Here is a 19,525-nt window from a genome sequence, read left to right as displayed (position 1 = left end):
GTGTGTGTGTGTGTGTGTGTGTGTGTTCAATATGACATCTATCCAGATCAAAAAAGACTAAAAGAAGACTGGTTTGACTCTGAAGGCTTTATGTGCCCTTGTAGTTACTTTTCCACTGCCCCCTACTGAGAGAGAATGAGAGCAAGCCAAAAAAAGAGAAAGATTTTCTTTCAAAACTTGCAGAGGGGAGAAAGCTCAGCAATCCTGGGGAGACAGTGGCAGAGAGAAATAAAGACAGAATGGTGGGATGAGGGGTGGGGGTTACACCAAAACAGAGGAGAAAGGAAAAGAAAAGGAGGACATAAGGGAAGAAACAGATGAAAACAATGTTCATAACAGAGATTGTTATTGACAATTAGGGAAACAAATGGCATTGTTTTTTATCCATAATAAAATACCTCTGAGGCTCCCAGAACTGCACCATTCACTCCAACTAACTAAACTGATTCAACCAATACTTTGTCTTTATCTTACATCTTTGCCACAAACCTCAGCCTCTTCATCTCTAACCCACAGAGAAATCAGCCTGTCTCAGACCAGATGCAGCTTACACCCTCACACAGACAGATTTTCACAATGAAAATTGCCAATTATAGAAATTGCAATCAGAGCTGATGGTTTGTATGTTGATGAGTGCGAGCTGGTTAAAGGGGAATTGAGATCAATATCTGAATGAATTCAAGGTGAGTGACTCTGGCTTTATGTTATGAGGGCTTTCATACCCACTCCCCTTTGCTCTTCTCCTCTGTCTTGAACACACGCTTCTCCTGTCGCCCTCCTTACCTCTACCCTTCCCTTGCCAGTCTCATCTTTCCCTCTATGACACGTTCAAGTGATCGTGTCGGGATGTCAGCCCTCATCCACGGCTAATTGGGGCTCAGAGGAGTAATCAGGGCAGGACAAATCGGACAGTTCTGGTCATTAGCTGTGACCAGTGTTCTCTGGGATGCTGGGAGATGCATGTACTCTGCTGCCATCACGCTTGAGCCTGCATAGTGACACAGGCAGGCCCGTGGCATGACATGAGCGGGGACACAGAGATTGGCATAGCATCAGGCATGCAGCCATTGCTGTCTTCTGCTGTCTAAGACACACACTGGCGAGTAAACATAAATAAACCTGGCTTGTGACGCTATGTGCATGGACCCTTATTTTCTAATTTTGGAGAGATAGAAAAACACTGCTCAGAAAAAGTGAATCAAATGCAACACAGAGGGTTTTATCAAAACAGGATTTTTCTGTTTGTCACGATACTCTTTGACAAATGTTAGAACCATTTGAATCTCAACAAAGAACTTTAACATTTGTTTCCTGCTCTGGTGGGTGAGCCGGTTCTCTGTGCTCTTTTGAGCTGGCCAATGAAAAGAGAGAGGGAACAGGGGGATTACATGTAAAATATCGGTGTCAATAACAATCTTGGAAGTCACAAAATGTAAACACGTCGATGACTGCTCCTTCTGAAAGTGGGGTGCATGACTCTGGAGCGAGATGAATGTCAATTTGTCGCACTGGCAGAGCCTTAACCTTTCAGGATAACTGAATTATTTAAGCACCACATACCTGTTGTGGGCCTCTGTTTCTCCATCTGGGCTCAGAGTGGTTAGGAGGCTGCAGTCTATGGCCACGCACGGCTCTTTGGCCGCAGAGTGAAAATGGCAAGACAAATGCGGCGGGGGATTTGTGATAATTGGCCGTGCTGGTGGGCTAGGCGACGGGCCTCGAGAAAAGGTCGCAGGCACTGAGGAACAGATCAGTCTGCCAGAAGGAGAGGAGGATATGTGTGTCTCTGGGGTTTTGGTCAACTTCTCTCTCTTTTTATTGTATGGGTTAGAGACTGCTCCAGCAGGGGCCATTAATTAAGCACCAGCGTAACCTTCAATTTGTTTAGAGGTCAGAAGCCTAAGTTACACTGCTTTGGGCAGAGACCAGCTCAGATCTAACTCCATATTTACTCTTGCAGTGGGAACGGTGGGCAGCGGAGGTCTAGAAGAAAGGTGGTAGTTGGGAGGGAGACATATTTGAATGTTTATGAGTAGAGAGGACAGAGAGGGTTAATGTTAGATGCACTGTGTCTGTGTGACTGCACACATGGAGGAGGAGAAGTGAAGGAGACGAGGGGAGCCACAGGGACATGGCTCACACTCTGACATGCTCGTGAAGCAGCTGTTCTCCTCATGGCAGAGAGTGGGGGCCTGCCAGCAGCAGCATGCTGCCGAGAGCACCACGGTCTCCCACCATAGCACAGAAACAGAATGGCACTGTCTGATACACATATACACACATCACACATCACACAGAGACAACCATGTGCATACGCTAAGAGACGTGCAGACACACACACACCCGCTTTGCATATACTGCCAAGCATTCTGCTGCCAGTCCAGCGTCGAGGATTTGAGTTGAACAGTAATGTCAGGCTGCGGAGTCAAATTCATATGCTACAAATCTGATCTTATACTCTGTAGAGGTGCATTTCCATTTGATACAAACAACAGCCTGCATAGCTAAAGGCAATTATATTTCTACTGCCTCCGTTTGCCCTGAGGTTGTAGACAGCCAGTCAAAACCTCGCCAGGTTTTCCTGCCTCTCTACCCTCTCAGTGAAATCAACAGAACGCTGCCCAGGCTCATCCATGATTTATCTCAGTGAAATATTCATTATGTAGCCTTGCATAGTCTGGACGTATCTGATGTGAATCTAGACCTGACAGCTCTGCTCCATCATCACACATCACCTGAGCCACTCTGAATCCGGCACCTGTCTCCCACTGCTCAGCACAGAGGCAACTAAACTGATCCGAATGAATAGAGGACTCTGGTAGATATAAAGAATCCATCTGTCTGCCTTTAGCCTGCAGGCATGTTCGCTCTGGGTCTGTAGCTGCTGTATCCTGCCTGCACACCGACCTATGATGGATCATCACAGCGAAGGAGCTACTCAACTTTTCCCATTCAATTAGCAGGAGAGAAAGAGCACAGGAGCGGATCCTGGGGAGTGAGACATGATGAGTACATGTGTTGGGGCCTGCACATGAGCTGCTGACAGCACCAGCCAGGTGTATTGATCTTTGCAGATTGGTGAGCTTGTTATGAGAGGTGAATGGCACGGCACTTCAAAGGCACTGGGTGGTTTTTGATAAATTACCAGCGCCAAAAAAAATATGGCTCTGATGTGGCCAACAGCTAGAAAGGTTAGGGCAGAGGAAGTTTCAGCACCATGGACAGCGCCGCAGAGCCAACAGTGCTCAGAGTCGTCTTTAATCACAGAGTTATCACTCAGCCTGTCCAATTAGCTAACCTTTGAGTTATTCCATGAATTAAAATGGGTGAAATACTGTCTAATAGTGCCGGAATGATCACAGGGACAACAGTTACAACTCATTTCCCTACGTAACACCAATTCAAGTGGTTCCAAAGTCATTATACTCTGAAGGACTAATGTTATAAGAAAAATGTAACTGCAGTGAATGGTGATATTAATAATGTATTCATGTGAGACAGACACTAGAGCAAAGTGGCCCAAGCCGAGGAAGGTAAGAGGGAGAAAGTGATAGCTGTGAAGAAACAAGGTCGTCAGCATTCCCTCCTGCCTTACGAGTCATTTCATTATCTCATCCCTCTCTCTTCCTCTTTAAAGTAGGAAAAGCGGGAGAAGCTATTGACCCCTCTCTGTGTTCGTGGCAGGCAGCAGGACAAATGAAGTTTCCCCTCAGACCCCCTCCGTATTAATATCATAATTATCCCCACCTCTTTGCCCCTGTCGGCCAGCTCAAACTCCACTGTCTGATTTGATGGAGAGGCGCAAGCGGGGAATTACATTCGATTAGCACTAAACAAGAGGAGGAGACATGAAGAGATAGAATCAATCAGTGCCACGACGACAGGCAAATCTTTTGTATCAATGAGTGCGTGTCTGTCTGACTGTGTGTCTCATAACGGCTTGAGGAACGCCGGCGTGGTCCTAAAATCACACAGGTATGCCTTTATGTATCTGGTTATGCACACTGCACAGCTGTAACTGACAACATTTAAAGAGGGGATACATAATGTTAAGATGTTTATGAAGGCTCGGGGACTTTGTGAGTATGGTTTTTGTATTTAAAATATACCAGAGCCCCACTTTTTTCTTACCAGAACCAGTGAGATGGGAAATTCTTTTGAGTGACAAACCACACAGTCTGCTCTGGGCACCTCTCTGTCTCAGCAGCAATTTGGATTCATTGTTTGCAACCCCAGATAACTGTGGCGGTGCTTTTCTTCAGTCTCAGCCATTTGCGGGGATGGACCAGACATTTTAAAGTGCTCTAATGCCATAGAGAGGTGGAGGTAGTGTGGTGGGGGGGATAAGCAGATTGAGAGTGAGAGGTGGAAAGAACAAAAAGAAAATGAATAGAGTAAGAGAAGACCCCCCTCGCAGGTCTTCAGTCCAGTCCCCCGTCTCATTACCAAGGCTTTGACTCAATAAAGAGTGGATGAAGAGTGGATAAAGAGGCACACACCCACAGGCTAACCCCCACCCCCCCCCTCCCTACAACACCTTTCGCCCACACCACTCCATCTGCCTTCCTCACCTATTGCTTTCCTCACTACACACACACACACACACACACACACACACACACACACACATCCAAAAATACACCCATAGAGACACTGTCCCCTTTCTCCCTATTCTGCTGTATGTTTTTTTTTGCTTCACATCTTGAAATCTATCTTTCTTTCCAGCTCTCCCTTCAGAGTGTTTTTTTTTTCAGCCTAACTTTTTAAAAGTTGTGTCCATCTTACTCTTTCTCCATTCACAGTCTGTCTCTCCCCCTCTACCCTCTCTGTCCTCTGTGTTCCCTCCCTGTCGCTGCTGTGTAATAGGAGTTATTTTCATCCCTGTCTCTCCGTGACTGTGGCCGCTGGATGGCTGAATATTTACATTTTTCACTCACTGGTGACCTTTCCCTGTTGCCGCTCTGGGAGCTCCAGTCTCCTTGCCGCTCTGCTGTTGATAGACTACTGCCTGCAAATCTCATATGGACACAGCAAATGGTACACAGGGAGTCAGGGAAAGAGAGTTCAGAGACTGTGCAAAGGTGGAAAAAGAGAGAGAGAGAATGTGAGAGAGGCTGTTGTAACAGTGGGGCTGGCTGACACTCGTCTGACTGAAACTATCTTGAAGAGACCGAGGTACTGAGGGTCTATCTGCATGTAGAGAGATATTGACTGAAGTGGAGTAATCTTTTACCTCTGGTGTCGTCGGGATTGTGGCTCTCTGTCAGCACAGATGGTCTGTAATAAACTGCCTGGAAAGAGATGTAAATCTGGGGTCTCAGGAATCCTGAGTGCCAAAGAAAGTTTTGTGTGAGGAGGATCTGCCGAGCAGTGTGGGAGAAGGATAGGGGAGGGCCAAGGATTCACTAACCAGTTGTTCTCTGCAGCAACAGGAAAGTAAAGTTGAGTCAGTGAACTCCTCAAAGTTTGATGAGTGCTTATGTGTGTGAATCCTAAAGCTGACAGAGAGAGGGTGAAAGTGAAGGCTGTGCTCCAGTCTTAAAAAGTGACTCAGTGTGACCCCGGCTCTCTGTGTTATTCACTCTCTGTGCAGTGCAGTGTGTACACATGTTTCTGAAAGTCTGCATGTGTCTTTGTGTTATTGTGTGTGTGCGGAGCCTATCTCTCCCTGGAACCGTGGCTGTGCGTCATTCAGCAGTCAGGCTCTTTTCGGCCTGAACATGACTTTGAGAATAAGCTCACATTTTTTAAGTCGGTCTTAGAAAAACAGCAATGTGTCCATATGTGGAGGAAAATACTGACTTGCTCCCTGACATCCCTTCCAACTTAAATCAAGAGGGTATGTTTGTGTTGCACTGTAGATACATGAGGGAACTTTAAACTGAAAATACTGTAACTTAAGTTGACAACAATTTCAACAAACTAAGAGCCAAATGGTCGTATTGGAATGATTTGAATGTATTTTATCTTGACGATGACGAGTCAGCCTCTGGGGGCAAAGGCCAATATTTGGGGCTTCTCATGTAGACAGTGATATTCAAGCATGTACACTGTTAACAGTCAGACTAGTTTCTTTTATGACAACAGAAGAACTTTTCTCCACACAAACAACCCAGCAGTGTTTTAGGAATATACTGTATGATTGGAGCCAAATTAAAAGAACAGCTGATGCATTCAGGTCAGTCTGTTCCACCTCTTTTGCTCTCAACACAGACCTGCATAAAAAAAATTATTCTGTATATCCGCATGAAGAATTTATAGAGACTAACCATCCTGTGCATGAGGAGTGGATATTTCCCTGGCTAATATAGACATAAGGAATGATTACAGCAGCCACTAACTATGTCAGTGTGCACATGGGAATGTGAGTAACTAAAACCTACTCTTTCCTCGTGCCTCCACAGTGATTTCAGAAAATCAACACCAGATGACCGTGGCAGTTTGCTAAGGGAGACAGATTAAGGCTAATATTCACCCTTAACAAACGGAACAAGTACAGATAGCGCTGTCTTATGTTATGTCTCTGATATATTCTATGTTCCACTATTTCATTGTTTTACTTGCTTCCATTACTTAGCGGTTTTAAAATGATACTGTACCTCTAATCATTTGGAAAATATATGAAAGTAAAAGTAACCTCAGCCCAGATGAGACAGGAAGAGAAATGCTTTTTTTGTCGCCTTGTGTTGTTATTGCTGAGTGTGACACACACAGTGCCAACAGAGAGAAATAAACAGTTGTTGTCTGAAAGCTTTTGTTTGCTGTGGGAACACACTAATTATTTTGATTAGTATTTAAGCATTGTTGGAGCCAGGTTTTCTCTGTTGTCGTTTTGCTACCAGCCTGCTCTCCTCTTTTTCTAACAGACTATAAATGGATTTGTCTTCTGCTTCTATTCTGTAGAGGAGAGATTTTGTGAATCAACAACTCTCGTCTTCAAAACACATAGAGAAAGGGAACAGTGAAAGTGTATTTATCCCAAAGATGTTTGTCTGATTAAAGATATAAAACTACAGACGAATGGACGGACAGACAGACATAATAGACAGTGTGATAGATATAACTACAGCTAGATAGATAAAGACAGACAGAACAATAAATAGAACGACAGATAGAACGACAGACAGACAGATAGATGGATGTAAATAAATAAACAGCACACCCTTGCTCTTTGTGTGTGTGCTTTATGCTCCCTTAATATCGTGTGAGTGAGAATGGTTGTACGTATCAGGCACCTTCCAGCAATAATGGCTGCCATGCTAAACGAGAATGATGAGATGTATTGGGGAGGTGATCACAGGACTACTATTTACAACCACTCTCAGCCTGCGGACTTGACGACCCACTGTAAGCACACTATACTGTACAGGGAACCTCTTCCATCATGCTTTTACTGCCCATCACTGCAGCTGTTAGACAGGGGAGATGGCAAAGCTTTTAGCAGGCTGAGATACCGTCCTCCTGCTGGACGGCCTGTATGGGCAATGCCATCAGAAAAGTGAATGACTGGGGTAGATAAGGGAAATGGAGGCTGGGGAGAGAGAAAAGAGAAGAAAGAGGGAGAGGTGGCGGGGGGGATAGGTTGATGTCTGCCTGCTGGCTGTCAGAGGAAAATGCTTCAGTTAAATGGAAACTGATATCATGCAACTCATTCAAGTTCTTCTGGAAAGGCCGGGAGAGTTTGAGAGCAAAACTAAAGTGCGGTGAAGTGTAGAGGAGGAGAAAGAGCCGATCTTACCTGGAGCAGCCAGTAGCACCTGCGGTGGAAGGTGGGGATGATGGAGGAGTGGACGTAGCAGCCATACAGACACTGGAAGGAGGAGAAAAGAAAGAGAGGAACATTACAATACAGTTAAATACAGACAGGAGGCTGACCTCTCTGCTGACCACGACAGCTGTGACCTTTGAACCCCTGACCTCTTCCCTCCCTATGTTAACTCCCACATGAACCTGCTGGCAGATGGTCAAGTTATTGTTCTTGAAACAAAGACCTGAGGTGAGAGAGTGGATGAGGTTAACCAGTAAACACCACCGCACTGTCCCTCTCCCCCACTTTTATCCCGTCCCGTCTGGAGAGAGCCCCTGACAGAATGATTCAGGTGCTCCTTACTCCACCCCTCCCATCACCACACAGGGCACCCCGGCACATAACTAGAGCACAGTGTTATTAATATCCTTATCGTAAACAGATAATACTGTGCCTGGGGGCTCGTTACCGTGGAGAGAGCTAGGCAGGGCTGATAACGCCTCTCGGTATCTGGCAAAGGGGCCAGGAGACATTTTTCACCAGCCAGCAACAGAGGGGAAAAAAACACAGCAAAGAACGGTGCAGTCAGGAACAGGAGCAAGGCAGCACTTATCCTCCTCCCGTTGTCTCTCCTTCTCAATCTTTCCGTGGAAAACTCATGGCCCAGGCTCCCAGGTGACCCAGAGGGATAGCTAGCCTGCTTCTGCTTGTTTACAGCAGCAGAAAGAGTCTACAGCAATCTACCCCAGCCGCCTCCACCCCCACCAGCCAAGAAATATTGGGGAAAAAATGCTTTTAAGTCAAGAAGCTCTGCTCTTGCAGGAATAAATCAAACAAGCAGGTCGGGAGAGTTGAGCGTCAAGTCCATTACATGTTAGTATAACTGTTTACAAATGAGGAGACATCAGGTCTGGTGTGATACATACGCTGCCAGTATATACAGTGTGTGCATGTTCGTACATGCATCATTATCCAGCAGTTGTGTGATTAAAATAAGTTACGCTGGGTTTTTTGGGCACTTTAGATGTGAGTGAGTGGGTGGTGTGGAAGGAGAGGGAGGGTGGAAGGTGGAAGGAGAGAGGGAGGGTGGCCTGGCATGGGGACATTGGTTTTCATTGCTCGGAGGACTATGTGATAAACATATGTGTGTGTGTAGCCTGTGTTATGTGCTCGCCTGGTTTTAACTCAAACCTAGTTAAAAAGAGAAGAGCCTGCAGAAGGACTCAGTCTGTATAAACACCCATTTAGCAACATCAAACTGTCTGATTAATTATACCAGAGTGCCACTGCACAGCTACACGACTGGGCACATGGTGAGAGACACATTACACAGCTAAAAAACAAACACATCACACAGATGCACAAACACGTGAAAGTGGCTGTGCGCTTAACACACTCACACACACACACACACAAACAGAAACACACACAAGCACAAAGACGTCCTATGACCAATCCACAAACAACAAAAGTCACATCATCCTCGACTGTTTCCCCAGGTGTTCCATTGTTCCAGTCACATCTATTGTGAACTGATTTCAGTGCGACCCAACTCTGCATGTGTGAGTTTGAGATAGTGAAGGCATGCTGACTTCCTCCTCTTCTTATTTTTTTTGCTGTACTCTCATCCATTACAGCTGTCTGAAATAGGATGTATGCCTCCGCCCACCCCCATAGCTCTGTTATCCATTACTCTACGCTTGCAGCGGCCAGACACTTCCTCCCACTCCCACAGTGCATTGAACATCACATTACTACAGTCAACTACAGCTGCTACCAGCTCACACATTTCTCCTGTGCAGTTTTGGGAGTATTTATATTGTTAACATTACTTTGTACTCTTTTCAGGCATACGGCAGTCATGATGCAATATTTTACATTTTTCTTTAAAGCACTAAACAGTTTCTGCATTTCACTACGCTTGTGTGTTGCAATACTTGTGTGAAAGGTGCTTACAAACAGAAATGCTGGCACTCTGTCAATTCAATATTTGACTTTAATCTCCAATTCTGCATTCATTTTCAGCGAACACAGAAAATGGTAGGCGTTAAAATGCTGCTTACGCTCTAAAATATCTTGCTGTCTTGTTAATTCTGATTACAGAGAGTTTATTGATATGTCATGGTTAATACTGCACTAGCCCGAAGCACTTGGCCTATTGAGAGTGGGCTGTGTGCACTTGGATGAGGCTATGGCATGCTTCTCAGAATTGACAGGTGGGCCGGTGCAACAGGCCTCTGTGACTAGGGCGACTGGGGAGTGAATAAATTAGGCCCCAGGCTGCTTTCCTCTCCCTCTGTTTACTCCATTTCTCAACCACACAAAGCGGCGTGCCAGACAAACAAGCCGCTTAAAGCATAACACAACTGTTGCACCTGTCAGTGCCGATATACAGTAGTCATCAAACACGATCGCAGACACACACACACACACATGCAGACACTTAAGCTTATGCATCACCTCACCTCTACGTAACGCCCCCACCAACCCACGCCCATACACACACATGCAGAAATAGACAATGAGAACAAAACTACACCCATCCATTAACACGGAAGAACATACACATGCTGTTGCACTCATAGACACATCAGTATGCACAAAGTCAGAACAGACCATGATAGAAAAGGCAGGCCAAGAGCTCAAGCGTGCCCACGTACACAAAGCTCATCATACTTGGGCACTTATCAGTAATTCAGGACGCATATCAGTTACTGGTGTTTCGTCTGCTCTCTGCATGCTGAGCGTCTGGGTGACAAAGTGACAGCAGCAGAACCATTATTTGCTGTCTTTGGGCTGTGACAGATGACAGCGCATCACAGGGAAAGCAATTAAACCATAATTATACACATATCCTCTTAGAAAAGTGCAGTTTTCCCAATGTGTAATTTTGAAGAGCACACGGACACAAACACAGCAACACACACACACATCCACACATGCTGATGTACTATTGGTGGACTGTTGGGGGGTGCAATTGAGACACGATAGAAGAATGATACACAATAGTTAATAGGAGTATTCACAAGCAGCGTGTCCATAATGTATTCATGTGCTGTCACTGCGGACAACAGGAATAAAGAGTTACGGCGACGTGTGTCCTCCAAAGTCAGACACTGATGCAGCAAATTCATTTGGTGTTGTCACTCAAGCGAGCGGCCGAGGCGACGAAACGTTGGCTTGGCCCAATGAAAGGGTATTATTGCATGGCCTGAACACGCCCCCCCCCTTGGGGTGTCAAAGTGGTTCTGAGTGGAGCAGGATCGCAGTTCAGTCAGGGGCAAGCGGGCCACACATCTCAGTGATAAACAGTTCAGCCTCAATAAAAGCTTCGGATTTAAAAGCAGGGCCACCAGCGGTTACCTGTCCTGCCTCTGGAGGCCACCGCTGCCCCTGGCCTGCCTGTTGCCCTGGCGACACCTCACTTACATTCATCCATCATGGCTGACAGGTGTCAGGCACAGCAAGGGATGGGTTAGTAAAACACCAAGTCTGTGAAGGCAAAACTGGCAAGAAGGCACAGTTATAGTGAGACCGGGATGGGAGGGGAAACTCTCTCATTAGACCATAATGATGTGTGAAGACAGACCTAATCAGAGCGTGGCACCTTATTTATGTTGGCAATTTGCTGTTTTCCTGCAGTGATGCAAACGTCTTACTGTCAGAGGCTCCCACACATTTGTCTGTCTGTTGGATTGTCAGTCACACTGGGAAGAGCACACACACAAACACACCGGCTCGCTCACTCACTCACACACAGAAAGATGCTACTGCACGAACAACATGTTTGGCATTTTGTTAAAAACTCTGTCTTACTGATTTTTTCGAAAGATGCCGCGCCTGCCCAGCTCTTAGCTTCATGTGATAGATGCAAACTAGGTTTTTCAAGGACTTCAAGGAGTCCTCTAATGGTTTCTTAGTTAACATTTAACACTGCAGATATCTCATATAAAGCCCTCACTACATTGAGTGACTTACTTCACACTATTATACAGTTGTTGACATGGATATCCTGGTAAAGTCACTTCTGGCTTACTGCTTCATTAGAGAGAATGTATCATTTTGTGTATGTGTGTACTTCTTGCTTGTGTGCATGTTTGCAAATGTCTATTCACATGGATGCCTGGGGCAGGTGATTCAGCCTGGGGCACAGCAGCATAAATAGAGCTCACCAAGCAGCCAATCAGGCAGTACTATCAAACCTTGTTCGTGGAGGGAATGCAAAAATCCATACTCAATAGAGATTCATGGACCATGCAAGATTCAAGCTACCCTGGTCATTGACAGCATCCATGATGACTATTGATCAACCACCGATTTCTGGCTCTATATAGACGTGATTAGATGACTTACAGCTGAAAAGTGCCACTTCCAGTTTGGAGGATGAGCTCATTTTCAACTGATACCATAATGCTCTGCATTTCATGTGCTGTCTTTACAGTCAGCTGCTCCGCTCTGCTCCCTCCCAATCATTCAGCTGGAATCAAATTATCTGTAGTGTGTATGGTAGGGTGGCATCATGCCCAGAATATCTATAATATACAGTATCTCTTTTGCATTTTGGATTCAGAGAGAAACGCACGGCTCCTGTTACTGGAACAATGATCTCAGCTACTGCTTTCTCCATTAAGATTCTTTCCTTCTTTATAACCAGTTTAATATGCCACTACTTGTAAAGTTGTTGCAGTATAATTCTTCAGTGCATCTGAAGACTTAAGCAACAGTTGATGAGACATTATACATAATAAATCAAAAGAGGCTTAGATTTATCTCCCTCTCTCTCTGGTCCTCTCCGCTGGACCAGCTGTAGCCTCTAAATCACTCAAAACAGAGCGGGCTACAAAATGAATTGGCAGGCTGCACCCAAGCTAAAAGAAAAACACTAAACAAAGAGAAAAACAAACCTAAATTCATCAACAAAGCAAAACAAATGATGCTCTGGAAAAAAGTTCACGTCTTATGGAAATGATCGAACCTAAAAATAGCATTCTCATTGTAAAATAAACACAAACAGATGATAAACAGGCCCTGAAGAGGAGAATTAATTAGCCACGCTGGATGCGTAAACACAGCTATATATCAAGTTCAAGAAGAAAACAATAACAGGGCTGAGGCAGTTAGAGAGACGCCCCTGTCCACTTGCCACACTCAAAGCCCCGACTCTCTCTGGGCTTGCTTTAGGGAGGAAACTGTGGTGATGAAGTTGGGTATAGGAGGTATACATCGGACAGAGAGAGAAATGAGAGTGGGATTAGAGACAGAGGGCAGAGGAGAGGTACAGAGAGACAGAAAGATAGACGAGGGGATGTTGGGTTTACAGCCGCACTTTTGTATCTGCCAGAGGAAGCTCATGCACATGCGCATGCACGTCTGTCTGCCTGACTGAAGACACGCTGTCTGTTGATGCTAATGTTAGCCAGCTGGGCTCACGGCCAAAGGCATTAAGTGGAATCGAATTCCACCAAACTAGCTTTAATCAGCAGGTTTTTAAGGTTAGAATTACTCTCCCTCTCCTCCAGCCCCCTGGCCAAGGTTAAAGCAGACACAGGCAGGGGCTGGGCTCAGCAAATGGGATGGAAGGGTGGCATGGGGCCTACGGCATGCCACCATACACCAACACACACACTAACACACAAACCAAACACACATACGCATATTACTTTGTGCCAAGTCACACTGCAAATAACGATAATGCACACCTATGGAAATATTTTAGAGAGTAGAATAGAGTTTTACCAGTTTGTGAGAGTATTTGTGCAAGAAAAACACACACGCATAAATAGGCATATTATTACCATTAGTACACTGGCACATTGTGACACAAGCTGCATATAAACTCTCAGCAGGATGAGGTCACAGTCAGACCGCATAAGAAATTAAGAACCATCATTACCTGAGCAATATCATTAGAATAAAAAGTAAAAAGTGTCAATAGTAAGTTGAGTCTTATCGTGAAATAGGATTGTGACCATTCTGAAACTGAGACAGACGCCGGGATGTAAATGTAAACGATATACGAAGCAAAGCCAAAGTTCAGACAGAGCTGCTTCTCTCTTCATCCAATCACAACCTAACATGCTCGCGTTGCGTCGATCCCTGTAAGCGTTAAAACTTTAAAATGTTTTCTCTCCCTTCTGTCACATGATCAATGAGTGAGCCACCTCTGCACCACCTCACCTCTACATACTGGGTCATCTTCCTTCAAACATTCAACCAGAAGCCCTTTATCAGACGTCCCGTCTTCGTGCTCCATTCCACATCATCATCACCAGTGTCTAGGCTCCGGGGGGGAAGTTTCCTTCATATCCAAAAATATTACCTTCATACAAAGTCTATTCCTCTGTTCACAATAAATTAAATTTCATTCCAATTTACTCATTCTCAATTGTTTCTCTGAAAGTCTCACCTAATTGAAATACAGGACGACAGAACCGAGATACCCGTACACCACTGCAGACGCAGCCTGGAGCTGTTATTCTTACCGATGTAACAAAATCATTTTTCATTTGACATGAAATTTAACACATTTAAATTAGGACAAGCTGGACATTTTGTAAATATTAAACATTACATATGTTGCATTGTCATCCACATGTATGTGTCATGTGTCTAAGATTTCAGATTCATACTTGTGACTGTAACTAGGCTTCAACCGTTTATCATCAATTCATGCCTCCAAAAAGATTTGAGTTAAAATGATAAATTAGCAAATGAGTGACTATCCATGTGAACGCATTAAATAATAAAACCTTGACAGGTTTTGTAACTGTAGCTACATCTGTTCTGAATGCAACACTACATAAAAGCCAATTCACTTAAAGTAAGCCTAACAAAAATGTTGAAAACCTTAACACAAAGAGAGGGGTGAAACGCCCGGACCACTGAATATATCAGGCTGTTTTTCATACTTTACAAAGAGCCAGAAGAGGCCTTGCCTTGACCTGAGCCTACAACAGTAGGCAGCACATTGATGGCTGTCAACAAAGGAAGCTGAGTAAACCTTGCAGCACTTCAGTCCGCCTCTCAAGTACCCACACTGTGAGCAGAGGCCTAGGCAGTAAAGGTAGCGAAAGACATTTTTTTTCACTTTCCTTTACTCTGGTTTTCATTTTTCTTATCTTTCTCTCGTCTTTGACTTTCTTTGCTCCACGCATTTGGGAGTGGCCTCACTTCGGAGATGAACAGATTAAATTAGATCAAGTCTTTGTTTTTGAAATGCCAATAAGATGACTTTTAAAATTTGTGTCTGAACTCACTGTATCTTGATAAAAGCAAGATATCTCCAGTTAAACATCTGTGTGAGAGGATCAGCAAATTATACTAATGTAAGGGAAGACAGGTTACAAATGGATGTTAAGTGTATGTGTAAGAGGTAAAATTGCAAATGGAAAGCAGTCATTATCTCAAGGCACTGCTTCCTTATCACCTCACCTTTGAGCTGACCTGTAGATTGCCTGTCTAAAACAGACATGTAAAAAATGTCTTGCAGCAAAAAAAGAGTAATGAGCATCTGTTTGCATTATGAACCTGGAGCTTTAAACTGTGACAGACACTTCATTCCATTAAAAGTGGAGAAAGGGATACAGTAGTCTGATCGGGCGACAGTTTAAAGACACAGAGTCAGAGGTCAGGTTTTAGCTCTCGGTTTGAGTGGTTGAGAAACAGCTGAGTCTGAGAAGACTTCCCTGTACCTGGTCTCTCCATCGTGCTTAGTGAAACCTAAATGTATCTGCTGGAGAATGGCCAAAGGGTTTTCGACACAGAGCATGGATACTGTGTGTATTCACGCCTCTACGGAGACAAGGACAGAAGCGAAAGAGATTTGCAGATCTAACAACAATATGTTGCAGGCAAGTGAGAAAAAAACAAAGCACAACAAGAAAGAGGATTTGCCGTGGGATTTTTTTTTTTTTACCTGACATTGTCCTCAAAAGCTGAGTGTCTATCCAGCCCTCAAGGCATGTCCTGTATTTGAAGGTAAATAATGAATAAACACAAGTATCACATGGTGAGACTGCTGCTGCTTAATAAACATAGATGGCATTGTTTGAGCCTGTATGACCGGCCATTAACCTTCCCTTGTGTGAGCTGAGGTAAGGATAAAAGTGCCACTGTGTGGAAAAGGGGAGCACGTCCTCTGCATTAATGAGAGCAAACCATCCAACCCTCTGTTTTCCTCTAAATGCACTCACACACACACACACACACACACACACATACACACAACTGAGACCTGCTGAAGATGACATCACAGGCTCAGCCTCCCTGCCGTGGGTTATGCCAGGCAGACATGCTGCCTAATTGTAAGAGAGAGCTCAGATTTGTAATGCTGCACAGTTCTGTTAAGGCTGATTAGCGGAGGCTCACGCTGTCTCCTCCTGCCGTGATCTATAGGCCCTCCAAATTTCCAATATCTCCGGTGTGAGCAAGGAAGGGCCGAGAGAGACTGTAAATCATGACAAGTCCTACTGAGCAGAGTAGAGAAAAAAAGGGATAGATGGATGGAGGGAAAGGGAGGGAGCGACAGAGAGAGATATTCAGCTTGTTTGGAAACATGAAGGAGGAGAGGGATGGAGAAAATTATTGAGGGATGGTGGTGGTGGGAGAGGGGGCAGTGCACATATACAGCAGTGAGGAGCACACATCAGGGAGACGAGAGAGTTAGGGTGGAAAGAAGAGAGGAGAGGAGATATGATTACTAAGGAAACAGCAAGAAAAAAAATTCCTGCCGGGGAGGAAGAGACAGAGAGTATGGAGCAGACAAAGAGGAGAAAGAGCATAGGGGGAAGAAAGGAGTGGGAGGACAGAGAGAGACAGAGAGAGGAGAGGATAGAATGAATGCTAACAGGGAGCCCAAACCCAGTACTGAGGCTTTATCCTTCACAGGCGGAGGAGCAACAATCGCAAACACATTTTCTCTCGCCCTGGCCCTAAGAGAGATAAAAAAGCAATTTGTATTCTATTCCTATTCAGCGTCGCTTGGCCTGTTTCTCTGCCTGCATATTTGTAAACACAGCTTTGTCAGAGCAGCTTAATCTTCCCAACACAAACACAGACTACAGGAAGGAGGGGCGAGAAAGGATGTGGAGGGGTGAGGAACACTGATGAGAAGAGAGGAGGTTAAAGGATGAGAAAGAATGAGAGAGAGAAAAGGGGTGAGGGAGGATAAGAGGGTGAGGATGAGAGAGAAGGTTCGAGGAGCAACAGAGGGCCGGGCAGGGCATCAAGGATCAGAACTCGTTTTCCGTCTCTGCCGCCGCAGGATGCCCCAATGTCAAACTGTGAAAGTCTGTGTGACGTACAAACACAAACACACAAAAACACCCAAACGTACGTCACTGTTGAGCCTCCCTCCCCTCTTCCCATCTCTACCCACTGACGTTACTGACAGAAGCAAAAGAACAAGCATCAAATCTGCCTCATCATATAGCCTGGAGGAGACAGATGGGTAGAGGTGGGCCCTTGCGCTTCCTTACCTGTCACCATGCCTCCACTTAGTGCCAACTCTGCACATTTAGCCTGTCATGGTGCTTACAGACATGCCCTTCCAGGCTTCAGTCCACTCTCTGCACAGGCCAAATCATGCAGCCATGTGAGAGGAGCAACATAGAACTGGGACTGACTATACATTCAAACAGAGAGACTGAGGGAAAAGAGGGAGGGAGGGGGAGAGAAAGAGGAGACATGGAAGTGGCGATCCTCTGGGTGCACATTCGCTCACAGAGGCGTGAAATTAGGCAGAGCGACACCTGCCAATACGTATTGCATTAAAGTGAGCTAGGTTCACCCTGTTCTTTGGCCCTCCATATCGCTCTGCATCTCTCGCTCTCTCTCTCTCATTCCTTCCCTCAGTCTATTTCTCCATACTGAGATCTCTTCATTACGACCCACGGTGCCCAATTAAAGACAGATAGCTGCCCCGTCCACTCCCAACACAGTGGCAAAGATAGTCCTCCATCGCAGAGCATGACAACAACCTTCATCAGCTTCTGTGTACATCTATCCCCCACTCTCCTCAACACCTCCGCAGCTCCAGGAGCACCCAGCACACCCAATTTGGACAGCGAGGATCAGTTGCAGGATTAGTGGGATTGAGAACAATAACATTGATCATGGGGGTACAATGGAAACAGGAGCATTATATAAACCAGACTTTATATGATCCCATATATCATCTCTGCAGAGCTGTGATTTCAACAACAAATCAACCAACTCAATTTAAAATAATAATAATCCTAGCGATGGAGCTGTTTCTCTGTGACACATACACTTGAGTTTGGGCATATGGGACAACAGTATTACACTGAAAACAGAAGTGAATTCTGGAGCTGTCAACTAGATACATAACCAGACTGAGCTGGTGAGGCATCACAGCCTCGGCAAAAATGTTGCCGCAGTGCAAAACTAACTTTATTGTTAATTTGCTGCTGCCATTGTTCCAACTAGACAGCATTCCCGTTGTGGGATATCAGACTGTCTGTATCATACTGTAAATGAGCATTAAGAGAGAAAACTTAAACTTTGCTAATGCTCGTACTTCTGACGGTGTGGGGGGGAGACGGATAGCCCTGCAGACAGACACATAGCCAAACACACAAAAGACAGATTTTGAGGGGGTGGGATTGGGAGGTGGGCGGGTATCGCCACAAATAGATAGAGAGACACGCAAAGAAAGACAGGGAGAGCTGCAGACACACAACAGGCAGATGGAGGAGCCTGAGAGCCCCCAGGCAGCCCTGTGATGAGGACAGTGGGGAAAGCAAGTGAAGGAGTACACGTTATGTTCGGATTGTGATGAGGGGAAGGAAGGGGTGAGGGGAGGGGGTGGTCGGTTATGGCGATGGGGGGGGGGGCTCAGACGAGAGAGAGAGGGAGTAAGAAAGAAAGAAAAAGAGAGAGGGGGGGGGAATCAGCCATTGAGCCAAAAAGAGGGAAAGGAAAGCAAATGAAAAGTGACACTTTAATTCAGAGGGCTTCTTCTGCCTGAGTTATTATGAGATGTTTGTAAGCCGGCTTGTTCATGCATCTCTCCTGGCCTCGTGCCTGGCTCCCTCTCACTGAGGAGACCTGTGGCGCTAACCTGTCTTTATCTGAGCCGCACAGCAGGGGACAGCACTCTGCCGCCATCCTCTGCTTTGATCCTCCCACTTCCACCATAGCTGCCTCACTGCCTTGCCCCTCTTCCTTCCTCCCCCTATTCCCTCCTCCATGATTGCTCATATGCAAAATGTCTCTCTGTGTCCTGTTGCTCCTTTGATATGGCCAAAATCCTCCATACTCACTCCACTCTTAATTAATTGCGACTCCTCAATCTTGTAGGCGAAGCTTAGCTTTGGCTTCACAGAAACACTTCTGGACACAGCGGTGCACCAGTGCTACAACTGAAGATAACCACTGAGAGGAGAAAGAGGGAGACAGAGAAAATACATTGAATAGAGTGAACATTTGTGTTTGAGAAGGAGATGCACACAGAAATAAGAAGTAGCAGGACAAAATAGTGCAAATATGAGAGGCCCATAAACACAATGAGAACAAAAATGAAATGGTTTGATATTCCGGCTGGCTAAAACTTAGTGTTTGAGGTTGAGAGCCCGATCAGGGTATGAGATTTCAACTGTAAGAGAATGAAGGCCGTGAGGGCTGTATTCAGCTGGGGCAGCAGCTAGGGAGCAGACAGATAAAGGAGACGGACAGATAAAGAAGGCAGACAAATAGAGGGAGGGAATTATAGGCGCGCTGAGATACATGGGCTTAAACGTACCTGAGATACTAGACAGG

The 19,525-nt window shown here is 45.3% G+C and overlaps 1 protein-coding gene across 9 annotated transcripts in view; it reads right to left on the bottom strand.

Moving 5' to 3' along the window:
* camta1a (calmodulin binding transcription activator 1a) overlaps positions 1–19,525 on the bottom strand; it is a 275,197-nt gene that overhangs the window by 48,950 nt on the left and 206,722 nt on the right. For all 9 annotated transcript variants that reach the window (XM_069526124.1, XM_069526125.1, XM_069526126.1 and 6 more), the window contains one exon: positions 7,739–7,810. In XM_069526124.1, the coding sequence (XP_069382225.1) occupies positions 7,739–7,810 (72 nt within the window). The remainder of the gene's footprint in view (positions 1–7,738; positions 7,811–19,525) is intronic.

This window comes from Paralichthys olivaceus, chromosome 6 (genome assembly GCF_024713975.1).
Source record: "Paralichthys olivaceus isolate ysfri-2021 chromosome 6, ASM2471397v2, whole genome shotgun sequence".
Taxonomy (NCBI): domain Eukaryota; kingdom Metazoa; phylum Chordata; class Actinopteri; order Pleuronectiformes; family Paralichthyidae; genus Paralichthys; species Paralichthys olivaceus.
The sequence above is the reverse complement of the archived record's forward strand: the minus strand, read 5'-3'. Positions and strand labels throughout refer to the sequence as shown.